Below are 18,838 nucleotides of genomic sequence, written 5' to 3'. Positions count from 1 at the left end.
TCCAATTTATTTAAACAACTATACATTTAAATGCATTGATTTAAATATATTGTAATTAATTGCATTATAATTAATTCCCCCACAGTGTAGAACCTACATGCTGTGCAGAGATAGCCAGCTCCAGCCCACTGTTTTGACTACTGACTAATATGACATGTCACTGGCTTATGCTATTTGTGGGTACTCTTAAGGCAAGGCTGCATTTTAAACTAAACAAACAGCCTTGCCTCCTTGAATTGCAGCAGATGGTCTAGCCACATATTTTTCATGTTGAGGTCAAGTCGGTAAAGGCTCAAATCCATGGATGGGACACCATCAGGATGAATATATGAAATACATTAAAAATCCTTCACAGCTTATGTGACATCAAGGTATTGGAAGGATGGTACTTGACAGAGAGTCTAAAAGTGTTCATTGAGATCCTTGTTCCTGCAGCATTGCTCCGTGGAATCCATTCTTGGACTATCCTCACTTCAAAGTAGCAGAAATTAACCACAGCCATTATTTTGTAACACTATATATCATTTGCAGACTATGCCCTGGGTTCAGTTCTAGCATCTCTAATATAAGGTCTTTGATGATAGGTCTGAAGAAAACATCTCTTAAAAGCTCAAGAGAATTACCTTTGAATCAACATAGACAATGCTGGCTTAGAAGTGTTACAAATCTAGCTCAGCTTCCAAAGAAACATTATTCACATGGCAACTAAATTACTTCCTGCTCCTGATGTGTCCTTATTCAGCTAATTTCTCTCTCAGCTGTGTCCCATGTCTTCTTCCAATGGTCCCTTGGAATGTATTGTGAATCATTAAGAATCAAATTTGAGCTTAGATTTACAGTTTTAGTCTAGAAAAGTTTCTTGTGAAGAGGGCAGGTCTTATTGTAAAGGAGAACTAATATACAGTAATGCCTTCTAATGTCGTGTTAGGTTATATTTCTACTAATTTTTGAATTCTGATAATATATAAATGTGACAGATAAATAAAACTAATTTCACCGGTATTGTGCATATCAAGGCTGTATATATTCCATTATAACAGAGTAACATGAAGAAAATGAAGTCAAAATCAGATTTCCAGTAGATATAAAACTAGAATTCTGTGATCTGCACTACCACTTCTCATGACTAGCAGAGAATGTGTGTGTGTGTGTGTGTGTGAGAGAGAGAGAGAGAGAGAGAGAGAGAGAGAGAGAGAGAGAGAGAGAGAGAGAGAGAGAGGGAGAGGGAGAGAGAGAGAGGGAGAGATTGCACACACAAAATTCCACTTGGCATATAATTAGATTAATACCTTATATTAGTAAATCTTTCATGTTGTATTTTTTTCATAATTAGTAATTGGAAAAAAGTATCCTGTAAAATATTTTTCTTTGAAAAAAAGAATTGATAATAGTAATCTGGTCTGGTCCTGCAGAAGTTTTTCATCTAGAAGTTAAAAATTAGACAAGACCATTTATATATACTTACAGATTATTAGAAAACACCATGATTTCCTTATTAATATAACATGCAAGTGGGGGTAAGTTATTTGAGCAAAATTTAAGTTATTTCAAGTTTTGGGATTATTTGAATACTTTGGAAAAAAATGCTGTGATTAGTGCAAAATTACAAGCAATTGCTGGGGTGCGGGGAGAATCAGAGCTGGCCTTCCTCAGCCAAATATGCAAAGTGCTAGAATTCTTGCTGGATCACATGGGCTGACCAAGAACTAGTTGAGTGAAATTATCTATAATGTCATTTGGAGCAGGTAGCTAGTTTAGAACAAAATATTTGCCTATATTCTTAGTGTTAGTTGTAACTTACAATGATTCTGTACCTTATTACATTTGAGGCATGAACCATGTGAAGATGTCCAGATCTTTTAATCAGGGCTTTTCAACCTTTTCACCGACTGCACCACTTTTAGGCTATGGCAATATTCGAGTACCACCTAACAAGGTGTCAAAAACTTGTTGACCAAAAAAACAAAAAACCTGTTGAAAGTCGCAATTGCACTGAAATGACTTATGACCATTTTTCACACTTATGATCATTGCAGCATACCCATGGTCATGTGATTTATATTTGGATGCTTGGCAACTGATTCACATTTATGATGATTACAGTGTTCCAGGGTCATATGATCCCTTTTTGCAACCTTTCGACAAGCAAAGTTAATGGCAGGGCTGCTAGTGGCCAAGTGCTAAGGCGGGACTTCCTTCCTTTCCTCCCTCCCTCCTTCCCTGCCTCCCTCTTTCTCATGCTCACCTCCTGAAGGAAGAATTTGGAAACCCCCCCCATATTTTCCTTCTTCCGTATAGTCATCAAACAAGGAAAAGCCTTAATAGACAGAAAAGTGAAGCTGCTGAGGGAACTAGCTTAAAAAGGCACATTCCCCTTTAATAATTATCTACTGGCTAGAAAGGAAAGTTAAGGAGCGCAGCCGGCACTTAAGGAAGAAAAAAAATGTAAGTATTGGCTGCTAAGGCAGTCTCTCCAAATGGCTCCATTCATAAGTAAAGGAATGCTACAGGCAAAATCCATTCAGGAGAAAAATACTTCAAAATCCCTTGCAGCAAAACTTACAGCTAACAATAGCAGAACAATAGACATCAGCCAAACAGAAATTGCCAAACACTCCTTAAGAACACAAAGCCCACATTGCACAAATCCCAGAACTTCAAAAGCACATAAGAATCCTTCCATTCTCCATCTCCCTCCCTCTGTGTCTTACCTCCAGCTGATGCTACCTTTCTTCATTCCTCCTGGAGGGCAACCCCTCTCCTGCTGCATTTCTTGCCTGTTTGTTGCTGCCAGCACAGGTGGCTGCCACAGAAGTTGTAGATCGGCTCATGGCCGGACTGCTTGGACTCCTTGATCTCTCCCCCCCTCCTCCTCCTCCTCCTCCTTCTTCCCCTTCAGTGCAGCTAGAGCTGACTCCACATCCTCCCGAGACTGCTTCTTTTTTTCCCCCTCTCCCACCCAAACTGCCTCCTTTTATAGCCTCTCCTGTCTCCGCCCCCTCCTCCCCCTTTCCTGGGGGAAGGTGAGCCAGAAGTGAGCCTGGGGTGAGGCTCAGCCTCAGCCACTTTGCAGCTCCAGAGGACTCTCTCACAGTAAGTCCTTGCCTGCGCTGGCTCTTTCCCTCCCCCAGTACACTTGGCTAGCAGGGCTGTGTACCACCTGCCACTCGTTAATGTACCGCAAGTGGTATGCGTACCACCGGTTGAAAAGCCCTGTTTTAGATTGATCTAGTGAAAATAAATGGTCAATTCTATTCAAGTTCCCCTAGCCACTATGATTGGTGCTGAGGCTGATAGCTAGAATAGCTCTTCCAGCTGAGGGGAGATACTGCCTCTTTGCACAGGGAATATGGGTGACTTGCCAGATCATAAACATCCTGCAATAGCTTCAGAATGAGCCCTTGGCCTTCATCTTTATATCAGTGTAATGGGGAAAATGCATCTGGGACATTAGGCAGCATATATATCATATGTGACATAGATTGAAATTAGAAGCAAGAAGGATGGACTTGGCACTTCCAGATTATTCAGTGAATTCTTGTTCATTACTTTTCTAGTAAAACTTGCTTCTTCAAATCACATTATGAGTTTTATCAGGACCTTGTCTGTAATAATTGTGTATTAGGAAAAGTGAATTCCACACATTCATATTGATATGTTCTTGCACTGACAGTAAAAAGTTATTTCTTGTGGGAGAAGAGCAATAAACGATAGTCCAAAACCTCAAGGCAGTGCCAAAAACATTTAAAACACTGATTACTCCATATACTCTTGGGAACTCTTTTACCTAACTATATTCAAAATGTGATCTTATTTGTAGGGTTTGTATTGCTATATGATTTAGATTTAATGATAAGTTAATGTCTCTTAATTTTATATAGGTATTTATACTTTATCAGTTTTTCTGTTATTTATTGTTACATATAGATCATTTAAATATTTTAAGATATTTTAGTTTTTTCCCCCTTCACTGTGTAATCACTACATAATACTGATTCTTCTTTTGTATTTCATTGTTTTAATAAATAAAACTACCGTATTTTCTGGTATAAGGTGACCTGGCGTATAAGACGACCCCCAACTTCGGCGCCAATTTCAACACATTCGAAAGTCGTCTTATATGCCGGAAAGTACGGTAATGTTTAAATGTGTAGGGGTGCATAAAACAACCAGAATATGATACGAACTCAAGATTTAATATTTGAAGATGGCAGGATTTGATTTTCATGTAAGATTCAGGGTTTAGAAGCAATAAAATTAAAACTTGGAATTAAAACTTTTCAGCTACTTTATTTGCAGAGTGGGATGAAAATAGCTGTGGTGATAGAACTTTTAGAGGACACCAACCTGCAAAATTTTGTCTAGCTACCTTACAGGGTTTAATTGCAATATATTTTTGAACTATTCCCCCTTCACTTCTTTTAAAACAGTCTGGAAGGGATGAGAAAACAGACTATAAAGAATTTGCCTGAATTGGTTTTGAAATAAAAACATCAAAAACCTGTTTTTAAAAAAATATTATTAAAGATCAATGGGTTCACCCCTCTCAGGCCACCTGTTTTGGTGGGACGTTTGTTGGCATAGTTCAGCTATTCATGTCACCATCAGAGAATCAGTCGCTTCTACTACTTTCCTCCTCAGCTTTGTCATTTTATGGAAGGAAAAATATAATAATATTTAAAACTCCAAAAGCCAGAAACTGTAAAGAATCTTTGGATCACCATCAAATCACTCCAAAGCTATCTGAAGACATCTCAGATCATAGGCTTGATTTGGAAGGGTATTCAATTGAATCTCATTTGAAATAAGTCACCACTTCAACATTTTGCATGGCCCTACACAATTTGGTTTGGCTGCATGACAAAATGTTGCTTCTTGCCTAAACCCCACCTGTTTCAATCCCTGTGGTCCAGCCTACCAGAAAATGTACTCAAGGAGAGATATTCACCAAAAATTAATGTAAATGCCTTCTTCTATGCCTTCTTCTCGTTTTCCACTTGTTGCCCCTCCTTTATGTGTTTCAAGCTTGGCCCCACCTTAGTTTCTCCTGCTTTTCTTGTGTGCACCTTTGATCCTCTAATCCTCCCTTTCCAAAATCCCATTACAGTAGTGATAGATAGGACGTCCTCAGGAATGTATCCTTGATGCTAAAAGGTAAAGAGAAACTCATTTTCGAAGCCTAAAATTGATTACATTTCTATCCTGTCCTTCCTCTAAGACAGGGGTCTTCAAACTTGGCCCTTTTATGACTTGTGCATACTGGCTGAGGAATTCTGGGAGTTGAAGTCCACAAGTTATAAAGTTTGAAGACCCCTGCTCAGAGGGCTATATAGTGGGTCTCCCTTTGTTTGATCTTCTTAACCAGGGTTGTCAAACTCGCTACATCACGTGACATGTCGTGATGTAACACAACTTTTTTCCCATTGCCGGCAATGGGGTGGGTGCAGTTTCGCCATGACGCATCCGGCCTGTGGGCCGGCAGTTTGATACCCCTGTTCTTAACAAACCTCTAAGAAAGGGGTAGGGAACAATGGCCTTTTTATGATTTGTGGACTTCAACTCCCAGAATTCCTGAGCCAGCCATGCTGGCTGAGGAATTCTGGGAGTTGAAGTCCACAAGTCATAAAAGGGCCATAGTTCTCCACTTCTGCTCTAGGAGGATTAACTGAGTGATAGTTATTGTTCTGAAGGTCACCCAGTAACCTTTGGGACTGAGCATGGAGTTTGAACCCAAATCTTAGGGCTTAGAGTCTTAACACCATATCTGCCAGGCTGCATTGATCGATAGTTGAAAGCCACTTTGCACTGAATGAGGTACTAAAAGTGTTCTGGGAGGTACCCATCGTTTTCTTTCTCTTTCCCTTTTTCTGTGGTTTAAATCTTAGTACCAACATTTCATTCATCTCGTATTTGTCCCTCAGTTTTCCATTTGGTGTTGTTCAGTAGTTACTTCTAGAAGTACTGAGTCTGAAAAATAAAAGACATGCCATTTATTTCTTAATGCAATACCTTGAAGCCGCACAAATAAATTATTCTTGTTTGGCAAATATAAAGAGAATCAAGGTAAATTAAAAAAATGCTAAGAAATAATGACCATTAAAATAGTGAATTGTATGTGCTTGACCCTCACTTTGTGGTTTGCGGTATTACTAAAAATGTACTTAATAGTGAAATATAGATAACAATTTGATGTACTTCTATTGTCATTCTGGGCTATTTTAGGAAATTAGATCCATTGGCACCCCTCCTTCTTTCCTACAGAAAAACTAGGAATAGAACCAAATATCTGGGCCACATCTTCAGTCTAAATTGTAATAGAGATACCTGACTCTCTTCTTAAACTGGAGTTCATTTTGCGATCAAGGCATAATGTTATTTTGGGGCAGTACAACCATGTTTTGCAATATTTTTCATCTAGGCTTTTTTTTTGTCCTCTAGGTGGCAGCAGCACCCCACAATGCCAGCTGCCTCCCTGCAGCCAGGTTGCCTCTCTGGGCCGCTCTCTTCCTACTGAGACAATCATGTCGAGCCAGCACAGCCATGCTCCCTTCTCCAGCATCCAGACCATGGCTGAGCATCAGCAGGTAGTTCCCTGGAAAATCCTGACTCTGCCTTCCTTAGAGATCTCCCATTCAGCTTCTTTTCAGGAAGCATGCAGTTAAACTTAGCAGTTTTCCTGCTTTTGACCTGTGGCTATTCCAACCAAAATCTGCATGCATATCTTGCAGTTTTGACGCGCTGGTTTTTAGCACCTGCTGTTAGAATCCAGGCATTAGTTCAGTCTGTAAACCAAGGAACATGGATGGAAATTTCAGAGGAAGTAAATGGCTTCTATAGTATCAGCCATAACCTCCAACTGATAGAAAAAATTGGTCAAGCCCCTGGAAGAAGCTGAAATTTGGTGACAGGCTCTATATTCCAAAATCAAAATACGGTCATCTTAACATCATTACTGCACATTCTTTTCTTTGTGAATCTTTTTTCTCCTAAGGAACTGCACAATAAAGAGTGGCAGTTCCATTGGAATTATACCTACAGTATATTTAATCGTTGTCTTTTCATTATTTCTCTTCCATAGATCATGCCAGACCTGGCCATTCTGCAGAGAAGGATCCCACTTACATTTCGGGACTCTGCCACAGCCCCACTGCGCAAGCTCTCTGTGGACCTCATCAAAACATACAAGCATATCACTGAGGTAAGTTCTTTTGAGGACAGCTTTGCTTAAAATATGAAAGGAAGAAGAGCAGTAATGTCATAAATACCAGACTCATTTTTCCTTCATTTTATATGTTGATAGTACCGTTCCATGTTCTCTCAGTAGACAACCTGAGACCTTCAGTCATTGCCCTGAGAAAAAGTAACTTTCATTTTTTTTAAGAAGCACAGCGTACATGTGCATACACACTTTTCTTGTTTGATTGGGTGGTTGATTGATTTTTAGTTACATCCTGATCTTTGCTATAATTGACAGGTCTATTATGCCAAGAAAAAACGCCGAGCCTTGCAGGTGGCACCTGAGGACACAAGTACCAAAAAGGAACGGAAAGTGCACAACGAAGGCTATGATGATGACAACTATGATTACATTGTCCGCAATGGCGAGCGCTGGCTAGAACGATATGAGATAGACTCACTCATTGGCAAAGGATCCTTTGGACAGGTCAGAGGATGGGGGCAGCGAAGAAAATAATTTTATATCTGATCTGTAACCCTCTGTGGAGCTGTACTCATTTCCATTGTGAACGTGGGCTGGAAAGCCCCCTTTGCTGCAGATAGCGTCTTCCGTTAGATTGAAATATAAATAGCAGCAAATTACCTTCAGTCTGGCCAGAAAGAAAGAGCCACTGGCCAGTGGTAGAGCCCATGGTTTGAATGCTACATAAAGCCAGTTTGCATTCCAAGGGAGGGAGTGTAAGCATTCTGCTTAAAATCCCACAGAATTTTTGCCTGTCACAAAACAGTCCTCTATTACGTGGACTGGTTATTTGTCTCTGTAAGGCTGTAGATCCTGTCTCCTGTAAGTGACTAGGCTTTGTACTTCCGCCTCATCCTAAGCTATGCTTCCTTTTCCAATTCCCAAATTTGACTGTTTTCCTCTATGAGCAATTACTTTCACTTGTTAGTTTTCCCTAAGAGTTAACTACTAACATGGTACATGGTGGAATTGTGGCTTTAGACTTTAGTGACAAGCTAGGGATATTGACACGGCATTGGCTCCCTGTCACCAGCTTCCTTCCTACCTAAAATGTGTTGGTACTGGAATTTCAGTTTTTCTTCATTGGGAGATGGGGATGCAACTTCTGAATTCATGACCACTATGACATTCATGGACTTGTTCAAGATTGTGGCTCCGATACATATGAGTGGCTACATGTTCAGTTTTTTTAATTTTGTTTTTGTTTTTGAAGCAGCTAAGATGCAGCTTAGGGGTAGACTCACTCTCTGGTTACTATGGAATTCTTTGGCTCCCCACACTTATTTGAGGAAAGAGTTGTTTGACTGGCCCATCCCAAGTGCCTAATGGTTCTTGTTGGTTTCCAATGGGCAGCACTACTGAATATTTGCTAAACCCGGGGGGAAAGGGTGCAGCTGCAAGGGTTGACAGAATTGCTTCTGAGTAAGCTCACCTTAAGAGAGCATATTGAGAAGCTCTGGGAGATTATATGATTTAAGAGTCACATAGAGCAACTGTGGTGTAAAGCAAAAAACATGTGACTGAACATGGGTAAAGTCTCAAGTTCGAGTCTACACTGGGACTGTAAGAACAGTGAAGGATATTCTTCACTGTAACTGAATCCGTGGACCGCCATCCAGCAGTAGCCCTGTTAGGGAAAAACCAAGCCAGATTTTCTGTTGGGCTTCATGTAGCATTTAAAGCAGTGGTTCTCAACCTTTTTAATGCCGCGACCCCCAACCGGTCGTAAGTCGAGGACTACTCAACTGGTGCAGCTCTGTTTGCAGAATGGGACTTTTGGCGGGCTCAGCAGGGCAGAGACAGCCTGGACAATTCCTATTGGCTTTTGAAAGCCAATAGAATTAGACTCTATTCAAGAGAGTCTATTCTATTGGCTTTCAAAAGCCAATAGAATAAAAGGGAGTAGCACAGCTAAGGAAAAGGGGGGGAAAATGGCAGACTGTGTTGTTTGGCGACCCCCGTGAAATGGTCGTTCGACCCCAAATGGGGTCCCGACCCACACAGGTTGAGAATCACTGATTTAAAGGATCAAATCAGCCTACTTCACTCAGAGTTAGAGACAATCTGGGCAGGGCCATCTGAGTTGATAGAGCCTCATCTTGCAAGATTATACCATATGAGTTAGGTTTATGCCAGTGAATCCTAAGGAGTTTAACAGGATATGCACTCATGCTGGTTGTGGAATTCTGGGAGTTGAAGTCCACCCATATTAAAGTTGCTGAGGTTGAGAAATACTGCTCTAGGAGGAGCTTTTGGGGATCCCTGAAGATTTTGCGGTCCAAATGATGACACTTCAAGGTCTTTTCATTCATACTGATTGATTATGCTTCAATTTTATACTGTTATTTGTAAGCTACTTGGGGTCTTCAGAAATGTAATAAATAATAAGCTAAATACAAGATAATTTTATTATGTTTTTTCTGCCCCTGTAGGTAGTGAAGGCCTACGATCAACAGGCTCAGGAATGGGTAGCCATCAAGATTATCAAGAACAAGAAAGCATTTCTAAGTCAGGCTCAGATTGAACTGCGGCTGCTGGAGCTCATGAACCAGCATGACACTGAAATGAAATACTACATTGGTGAGAGTTTATGGGAGTAGAGTCTCTAACAGGAGAGAGAGATTCTGGAATTGGTTGAGCAACATTAAATAAGATGTAGCCAAGACTGGAGATTGAGGAGAAGTTTCCATGGATTGGAGGAGTTAATTAAAGACAGGATGGAGAGAAGTGGCCGACAGCATGCCTTTTGATAAGAAGACAGGATTTCACTGACATGATACTCTAGAGCAGGGGTGTTAAAACTGCCGGCCCGCGGGCCAGACGTATCATCGGGAAATCACACCCACTCCATTGCCGGCAATGGAGAAAAAGCTCTGATAGGTTGCGCGACGTCACGTGATGTCGCGAGTTTGACATGTCTGCTCTAGAGTAGCGGTACCCAATTTTTTGGCCCCAGGGACCAGTTTTGTGAAAGACAATTTTTCCAAGGACCGGAGGGAAGGGAGGGAGAAGTGTGTAACCTAGATCCCTCGCATGCACAATTTACAATATGGTTTGCGCTCCGATGAGACTCTTAATGTCTGATGATCTGAGATGGAGCTGAGACTGTGATGCTAGCACTGGGGAGCAGCTGCAAATACAGATGAAGCTTTGCTCACCTACTGTTCACCTCCAGCTGTGCAGCCTGGTTCCTAATAGGCCACGGACATGTACCGGTTTATGACCTGGGGTTTGGGGACCCCCTACTCTAGAAAAATTTGTCAGTAGTATGGTATTTATTACTGAATACAGTATTTTATGAACCAGGTTCTTTCAGTGACCGACTGTCAAAAGAATAACAGAGTTGTAGCAGGCTAGCAGTGTTGTCATACCAGTTTGCTCTCTTTACATCCTCAGTGCACTTGAAGCGTCATTTCATGTTCCGGAGCCATTTGTGCCTGGTGTTTGAGTTGCTGTCCTACAACCTCTATGACCTGCTCCGTAACACCAACTTCCGTGGCGTCTCTCTCAATCTCACTCGCAAGTTTGCTCAGCAGCTATGTACTGCACTGCTCTTCCTGGCAACACCTGAACTCAGCATCATCCACTGTGATCTTAAGCCTGAAAACATCCTGCTCTGCAACCCCAAACGCAGTGCCATTAAAATCGTGGACTTTGGCAGCTCCTGCCAGCTGGGCCAGCGTGTAAGTGACTCTCTAGCTCTAACCTGCCCTCTGAAACTGTCTCCCAGGGCCTGATCCTACACCTTCCTGTTGGTTCACCTTGGCACTTTTTGAGCTTGAAGAAGTCCCCTTGTTCTCAGATCTTCAGCATGGGAGTTGGGAGTTCATTTGATTTGGTCACCATTTGACAAGAGAACCACAGAGAGGAATCCCATCTGCCTCGACTTTCTGATACTCTCAGTACAGAAGTTTGACCATCTCTTCTCTTTGGCCTTGCAGATCTATCAGTACATCCAGAGCCGATTTTACCGCTCGCCCGAAGTGCTGCTAGGCATGCCTTATGACCTGGCAATCGACATGTGGTCTTTAGGCTGTATTCTAGTGGAGATGCATACAGGAGAGCCCCTCTTCAGTGGTGCCAATGAGGTAAAGTGGTCTTTACATTTCAAAGAACAACTCACAGCCACTGGAATTGAAACTGTGTCGGGAGGGCTACCAGTCCTAGTCAGAGAGCTTAGCCAAACTTGGCGAAACCTAGGTTGTTTTGAGTGAAAAATAATGGATGTGTCTGAGCACCCTGACCAGTTTTCTGACCAGTATATAGATGGATTCCAGAGGTCATCAGAAATGCATATCGGGGGAGAAGGTCTGCAAGGTTGTGGCTGTTACCGCCTGCCCCTGATCCTGTGCTCCCCTTTCTTCTCTTGGCAGGCGGATCAAATGAGCCGGATTGTGGAGGTGCTGGGACTGCCACCACCTCACATGTTGGAGCAGGCTCCCAAGGCTCGGAAATACTTTGAGAAGCTGCCCGAAGGGGGCTGGGTCCTCCGGCGGGGCAAAGATGGCAGGAAGGTAATAACTCTGCATGACTCATGGATCTTGGGGTTTCTTCTGATTCCTACTTCTGCTGCCTTTCAAGAAAAAGTAGATAACTGCACTAAAGGTCTACCTACTATGTTATATCCGTGCCTTAAAATGCATCTGAAGTGAGGATGATGATGATAATATTTGTAAGGCTGCTCTAATATATCCTGTTAAAAAATGGGTTTTCATGATGAAATTCTTCATTCTAGCATGTTTCCTGTGGAGCACTTTTCTAAAGTAAGGAGATAAAAATACATGGACAGTTGCTGATTAAATCCTCTTTTCTCTTTCTGCTCACATTCTGGTCTTTCTTTTTCCTTCAGACTTTTTGTCTGCAAAAGTGGGTGTGGGAAACAACTTCAGACAGCCATCCTGCTGTTCTTTGGGTTGGCTTTTAGGGTCATGTTAAGCCTTTTGCTTGAAGGAGACAAGGATGTTATTTCTGGTGGAACTTACATTAAAGGAAAATATTTTGATTCTGTACAGTAATGAATATTGTATATTATCTCCAACTTCCAATTAATTTTCCTGCTGCTTGATGTCTTTTAGGACTACAAGGTTCCAGGGACACGGCGGCTGCATGAAGTATTAGGGGTAGAGAGTGGTGGCCCAGGCGGACGCCGTGCAGGAGAGCAGGGCCATTCGCCTTCCGACTACCTGAAGTTCAAGGATTTAGTGCTGCGCATGCTGGACTATGAACCCCGTAGCCGCATCACTCCCTTCTATGCCCTGCAGCATAACTTTTTCAAGAAAACTGCTGATGAGGGCACCAATACGAGTGCCAGCACCTCACCAAGCCTGGGAACAGAGCATAGCCACTCCACCAGCACCACCAGTTCTGTGTCCAGTTCGGGTATGTATCCCTCATTCCCTTCCCCTCCCCTTCTTTCTAGCTCTCCTCCTCTCCTTATGTTCCCAGCACTCCTATTCCATCTTCAGCTCGGAGAGTTCATACTACTCCATCTGATGAGTATCCTTTTCTCCTCTGTTCTGTCTTCCCACAGGTGGTTCCAGTGGTTCTTCCAATGACAACCGTGGTTACCGCTACAGCAATCGTTACTACAGCAACATGGGCACAGTGCATGCTGACTGTGAGATGCAGAGTCCCCAGGTATGTTAGATATCAAGCCCCAGCCATTTAGGGTTGCAGGTCTTCTCTAAAACCCTAGCTCTAAAAGTAACGACGCTACCCCCTTCCTGTGTCCATCCATTCTATAATTATCCCTGTTTTCTCTTGTTTTCCTGTAGGCGCTTCCTCAGCAGCAGATGCGTCTCTGGGCCAGCGGTGACAACGAGGGTATTCCTCACATCTTACCTCATAAGCCCACACCTAGTCAGGCCATGCCATGTTTCCCCCCGAGCGGGCACCCTCCGTACCAGCGCCCTCCTCTCCCGCTATCTCCTCCACTCCCGGAGGCCATGGAGGTGTCTCTGGGCCCTCGCCATCTGGACTGCAACCCCACTGGGCTGGGCTCCTCTGGCTTGCACTTGGGCGCCTCGGCCTTCCGGACTAGGACTGCTGGCGGCTCACGCCCTGAGGGACTTGGCCTCAACTACCCACTTCGTGGCCGTGGGCACCGAGACACTGACGAGACTGCACTGATGGGCGTCTGTGTGCCCCAGGGCACAGCTGCCAGCTCCTGATGATGGACTGGCCCGGCAGGCTAGGAGCCGGTGCCCAGCGAGAGCACTCCTTTGTTGCACCAGAGCCTGGACGGGCCGGGACTAACTGTAGGGCAGGGAACTAGTGCCCGTAGAGCACTTCTCCACATGCGAGAATCTGAGTGGGCCAGGACTTGGGGTGGGATGGGTCAGTTGCCTGGCTATGGCCAGTCTGGAGACCAGGTCCTGCTACTACCCAGGACCCTGCTGCCAGTGGTAAGCATAACTGGGTGGGAACAAGGGAGGGAGGGGGGAATTTGAGAGGGGGAAGCATGTGGAGCCAGCATCCTGCTGCCCTTGCAAACTGGATGCTGCCTTCCCCCTTTTCAGTCAGTGCTTTCTCTGACATGCGGTCCTTCCTGGCCACAGCCCCTCTTGATTCACTCAGCGACATGTGGCCTGCCAGCCATTCCCTTCCCTGGTGCGAGAGATTTCAACATTCTGTGCTTGGACGGACAGACAGACTCCTGTGCACTACATGGACTGATGGGCTTGGTGGCCTGTGTGGTCCCATGGGAATTGCTGCTAAAACTCCCTCCCTGCTTGGAAATAAAGGGTTGCCCCAACCAGCGAATGTTTATGCTGACTCATGCACAGCCATCTTGGACCTGCCTCTTGTTATGTGTATGCCAGGGGATAGTGCCTAGGTCTGTGCTCTGACATCCTTGGGTGGAACCACACGTGCCAGGCTACCTTAGGAAAGGTGGCAAAGTGGGACCTGAGCTGGACCATGGCTGTGAACTGTTAACTCTGCCTTACTTGAGCTCTTGCATCTTTGCACAGTCGTCTGATTCTGCTTTCTTGAATAGGAAGTTTGGAAGCTGTGCAGAGAATGAGGGATGTGACCCGATATCACTATTCATTGTCACTTGAGATTGGTCCTTAACCTTAGCACCCAAGCATGCACCAATATATTAACTTCATATGGGTATTCCCCCCCTCCCCCTCCCATTCCCTCCCTTTCCCTGTTGGATAGGCAAGAAACCGATGCACCAAGGCCAAAGGTCTCTTGGAGAACATGTCTCCACTTTCCACTTGCTTCTTGTTACTCACCAGGTGCTTAGTGCTATCATACTATGCAGTCAAGAAAAGTGCTAGTGTCTGACCAGAGTTAGAGATGTTTTGTGTTAGTATTGTAGCACCAGCAGATTGCTCTGGAACGAGATGTTCTCTTTGTTCTCTAGTGCAGGACACATAGTTCCAGGCCTGGCTAAAGTCAGACCAAAGGTGATGCCTCAGTGAAAATATCAAGTGGTTGAATGTGGCTTTTGTCTATGGCGCACAGCCTTTTTTAGTCTAGAAACTCATTCCAGTGGATCAGGGTTAAGAAACTTGTGACGTTCCCATCCCATGGGCTTCAGCCATTATGTCCAGAGATAATGACAGTTCTAATTTAGCAATATCCAGAGAGCTACAGGTTTCACACTCTTTGTTAATATTAGCCTTGCGCTTAGCTGTCATTACACATATACACAGGTACGTTGTAGCTTGACATTTGATATTAGGATCCAGTTTCCTGAAAATCTGCCATAAAGGCTAGCTTTGAAAGTGCAAGCAGACCTGGTGAAATGAGGAGGCAGCTCCTTAGATTTTGGATGGTTGGAATGAGGACGCTTGCAGTTTTTCTCTAGTGTCCATTGCCACCTAGAGAAAGCTGAAATAAAGCATACTTCACAATCTACACAGGTTTATGGTATTTTAAGTTTTCTCACTGGTAAGGCTTTGTTGTGTTATTTACAACAAGGTATATGCCTTGCACAGGTTGCTGCTAAAGAAATTTGAAAGACGTATTACCGCAGAGGAGGAGTAGCATAGATACCCAGTTAGGGAGGAGGACTATGGAGACATCAATAGCTATAGGCAGTCTAACTGGAAAGAAAGTCACAATCGTACTCAAGAACAATTCCATAATGGATTAAAAAATTAAATTGGCACTCATTGATACTTGTACGAAGAACTTTCTACTGGAAACGGAACCCTCAGGCACTGCCACTCAGCAGCAAGCATCACAAAAGTTGCACGACCTGCAGTTTTGGGTGCTGATTCTGAGCTGACGTTAGTTAGAATTAAACTAAACATGGGAATGTATTGTTAGCTAGCAAGCCCTCCTTAAACGATAAATGTTTAGAAATGAGCATCAAAGGATTCTGTGTTCTTGCTTGCCTACCTGTTGTCTCTCCCTCCCTACCATGGAGTTCACATTTTCACACCTTGTCATTCATCCCTCTATATTCTTCAGAATGAATTCACACAATTCACAAAGGAAGGAACTAGTTTTCATCTTCGGCAACTTGCCTCATGTGTGATTATCTTGGTACCAATTAATTGAAATGCTAGTTACCACAGGGTAGCTGTAACTGCAAATACAGTTCTTGCTGTATTTAACTAATATTTTACAAGCTGAAGTGAGAAACCACAATAGTATGTAGTCCGTGCAGGTGCACAAGGGAAGGAAATGATTTCTCAGTTCTGTAGAATTTTAACTTTCTTGAATTTTAACTTGCCCCACCCAAGGAAAGGTTGTTATTGCAAAGAGTCACTGTTAATTTCAGTTAGATATAAATCTAAGAAAAAGTATGGAAACTAAAGGAAACGTTGACTTTCCTGTTTCAGTGGTTCAATTGCAAATTACCTGGATTAGGCCTGAGTGTTTATGCCCGAGTTTTAATTGGGGGACTTTAAAAATTACAGTGGAGATTGGTTTTAAACAAGATCAAATTAGAGTGGTGGGGAATAAAAGCTGCTGTAAATACAATCCCTAACACTATAAAGTTAATTTGGGTAAGCAGGAAGACTTGTAGCATAAACTTGACATGGGTATTTAAAAACCATTTGGATCTAAAAAGTGATAGGGCTGTTTCTTCTGGGCTGATGTGGTTAAAGGCAAGGAATTACTAAAAACATAGGAGAGGTTCATACATTGTACTAAGTCATAATATGATTTGTTTAGATTTGGATTAAGGGTAGCATGTTGGGTTAACCAGTTATACACCATCTACCTGTCAGTCTTTCACTGTAGATCCCCACTGGGTTTATGCCATGAGACCTGTTATTTTGCTTTGGTGGATAGGAAACAAAAATAATAGCGTATTTTTGGTTCTTGAGGAGAGCTATTTTACCATCTTGTACCTCAAATAGGGAAGAAAATGGAAATTTGCAATTTGCCTAGCTTGTACAAATCATAGCCTATATATAGGGTTGCTGAGGATATTAATGTCTAATCTGCTCAAGTCCCTTCATTTTTAATTCACCATTTTGACTAATGGGTGACATCCCCGGTGTTTCAGGGTGTGTGTTTGAGATAATTACTGTTTTGATTGGGTTAGCTTGATTTTCTCTTTCCAACTTCTAGTCTTGTCTGATTATATACAGTGAAAATACAGAATTCCACATGTTGGACTCCGCTATCGTTACTCTTGATGTATTGCTGTGGTCGCTAATGTAATATTCTTTTCATTGCGAGGATATTACATGAAAATGTAATTAGTTTAATCACAAGCAGGTTTTTCATGGCAAAATCAGAAGCTTCACACACACACACACACACACACACACACACACACACACACTCTGATCCCCATGTTTTTGACCCATGTTCTTTTCCAGTTAATAATTTCTACACAATGTGTGCTGCATTTTTCTAGTTCAATCTAATGTCTTCACAATAGACCCATAAGAACAACTGTCACGTATCCTTATAGGCTCACCCTGATGTAGATATGGCTTCCTCTGTCACCTTTCCCTCCTTTTAAGTAAGTTCATTAAGCTCAGCCATGAACTGTACAATTTGCTTCCTGAGCCAAATCAGCTCAAATGTGGTAAACTTTAATATTTTTCACACCAGCTCTACATGTACATCTGGAGGTTGAGAAAATGGATTATGTACATTACTAAAGGAACACGGAAAAATATCTGAATACATAATAATGAGCTACTTGGATTAATAACCTCAATATAGCCTAATGGCTTTTAATTTATCCAGCTCAATACAGCATAGCCATAGCTAGGCCAGTTTGGAAGGCTGTGTTCCCAGTTGACATTCCATCATCGCCCAGTTTCTTCTGCAAGTCAGTGGAAAAGCCAACACACATTGCTAGGTGGAGGAAATCTGATGTGCCAAATGACTTTCCTTCACCCCCTATCAGTTTTTAGCAGGGATCAATCCCTGCTGCCAAATTAATGGTGCTCTTAACATCCATGCACTTTGAACAGAGGAGGGAGGAGAACTCCCTTCAAATTAATTTCTATCCCTTCCCCTATTCTGGTGATAGTAGCGTGGATTGGGCCTGCTTGGGATTGGGAGATGGTTTTTCTTGGGAGGGTATGAACGAAAATAGTCAATGTTGCCCTTAATGGGGACACCTGATTTGTATAGACACAAAGCAGCCTAACAGATTCTTGTGAGGACTTCCTTGTTCTTTAAATGTGTGTGTCATTTCTGGCACTTTTTCAGTTTCTTCCCCAATATATAGACACTATTTTTATTTGACATACCCACAACACAGAGATCTTTGGTTAATCAACAATGAAGTTACAAGTTGATGTGCAAGTAGCCTTTGACTTACGACCACAAATGGGTCATCTTAGCAAATTTCTGTTGCTAAGTGATTGAGGTGTGCCTGATTTTACAACCATTTTTGCCAGGGTGAAAAAAAAATGACCAGTCGTTAAGCGAATCGTGGTAATTAAGCTAAATTGGCTTTCACCATTGATTTTGCTTGTTGAAAGCTGGCTGGGAAGGTCACAAATGGATGATCACATGACCTCTGGGATGCTGCAAGCACCACATGCTGGTTGCCAAGTGCCTGAATTTTGATCACACGATTGTCGGGATGCTATGATGGTTGTAAGTGCAAGGACCCTGTCACTTTTTTCAATGTTGTAACTTGGAACGGTTGCTAAATGAATGGTTGTAAGTTGAGGATTACGTGTACGTATGTATTGGGAATGATGCATTGGTATGAAAACACAGCATGACAGGAGTTTTAACCAGCATGGCTACCTCATCCCTCCGATTTCAAGCTTTAGAATGTGTTACCTGAACAGTGACATTTGCAGGTTTCCCTTATGTTTATTTCTGCCTGCTGCTTGTAAACACCTTAGGAGCGCCATCATTTTGTCCCAGGAGCAGCATTTCCACAGGAGCTTTAAATCTTCTGAACCACATGCTTATTTAATATGCTCAAAATATTTCGAAGCTAAAACAATAGCAAGGCATAAATTGTCTTTGCAGAATCGACAATAATTATTTAGTAAAAATTGTCATATTAATTTGAACATGCCATTTCCTATTTAAGGAATCGTTGGTAAACCGTTGCGTTACTTTCCAATTTCCATCTGCAATAACTGGTAATAGATAGCAGCAGCATGGATACTTGGGCTCGATGTTTTGTTAAAGATCAGTACGTATTAACACATCTCTACCTTTATTTAGCTCCTATTTTTGAAACTC

At 42.6% G+C, this 18,838-nt stretch overlaps 1 protein-coding gene across 2 annotated transcripts in view; it reads left to right on the top strand.

Annotated features, from left to right (window-relative positions):
- Nucleotides 1-16,785, top strand: part of DYRK1B (dual specificity tyrosine phosphorylation regulated kinase 1B) — a 33,264-nt gene extending 16,479 nt beyond the window's left edge. For both annotated transcript variants that reach the window (XM_039325533.1, XM_039325531.1), the window contains exons 2-11: nucleotides 6,439-6,584; nucleotides 7,079-7,198; nucleotides 7,475-7,663; nucleotides 9,631-9,778; nucleotides 10,595-10,881; nucleotides 11,140-11,286; nucleotides 11,572-11,712; nucleotides 12,274-12,577; nucleotides 12,729-12,835; nucleotides 12,973-16,785. In XM_039325533.1, coding sequence (XP_039181467.1) covers nucleotides 6,522-6,584; nucleotides 7,079-7,198; nucleotides 7,475-7,663; nucleotides 9,631-9,778; nucleotides 10,595-10,881; nucleotides 11,140-11,286; nucleotides 11,572-11,712; nucleotides 12,274-12,577; nucleotides 12,729-12,835; nucleotides 12,973-13,368 — 1,902 coding nt within the window. In that variant the 5' untranslated portion in view covers nucleotides 6,439-6,521 and the 3' untranslated portion in view covers nucleotides 13,369-16,785. The remainder of the gene's footprint in view (nucleotides 1-6,438; nucleotides 6,585-7,078; nucleotides 7,199-7,474; nucleotides 7,664-9,630; nucleotides 9,779-10,594; nucleotides 10,882-11,139; nucleotides 11,287-11,571; nucleotides 11,713-12,273; nucleotides 12,578-12,728; nucleotides 12,836-12,972) is intronic.
- Nucleotides 16,786-18,838: the final 2,053 nt, after the last annotated feature.

This window comes from Crotalus tigris, unplaced genomic scaffold (assembly GCF_016545835.1).
Source record: "Crotalus tigris isolate CLP2741 ecotype Arizona unplaced genomic scaffold, ASM1654583v1 scf7180000024338.4412243, whole genome shotgun sequence".
Classification (NCBI taxonomy): domain Eukaryota; kingdom Metazoa; phylum Chordata; class Lepidosauria; order Squamata; family Viperidae; genus Crotalus; species Crotalus tigris.
This window is presented reverse-complemented; position numbering and strand designations above follow the sequence as displayed.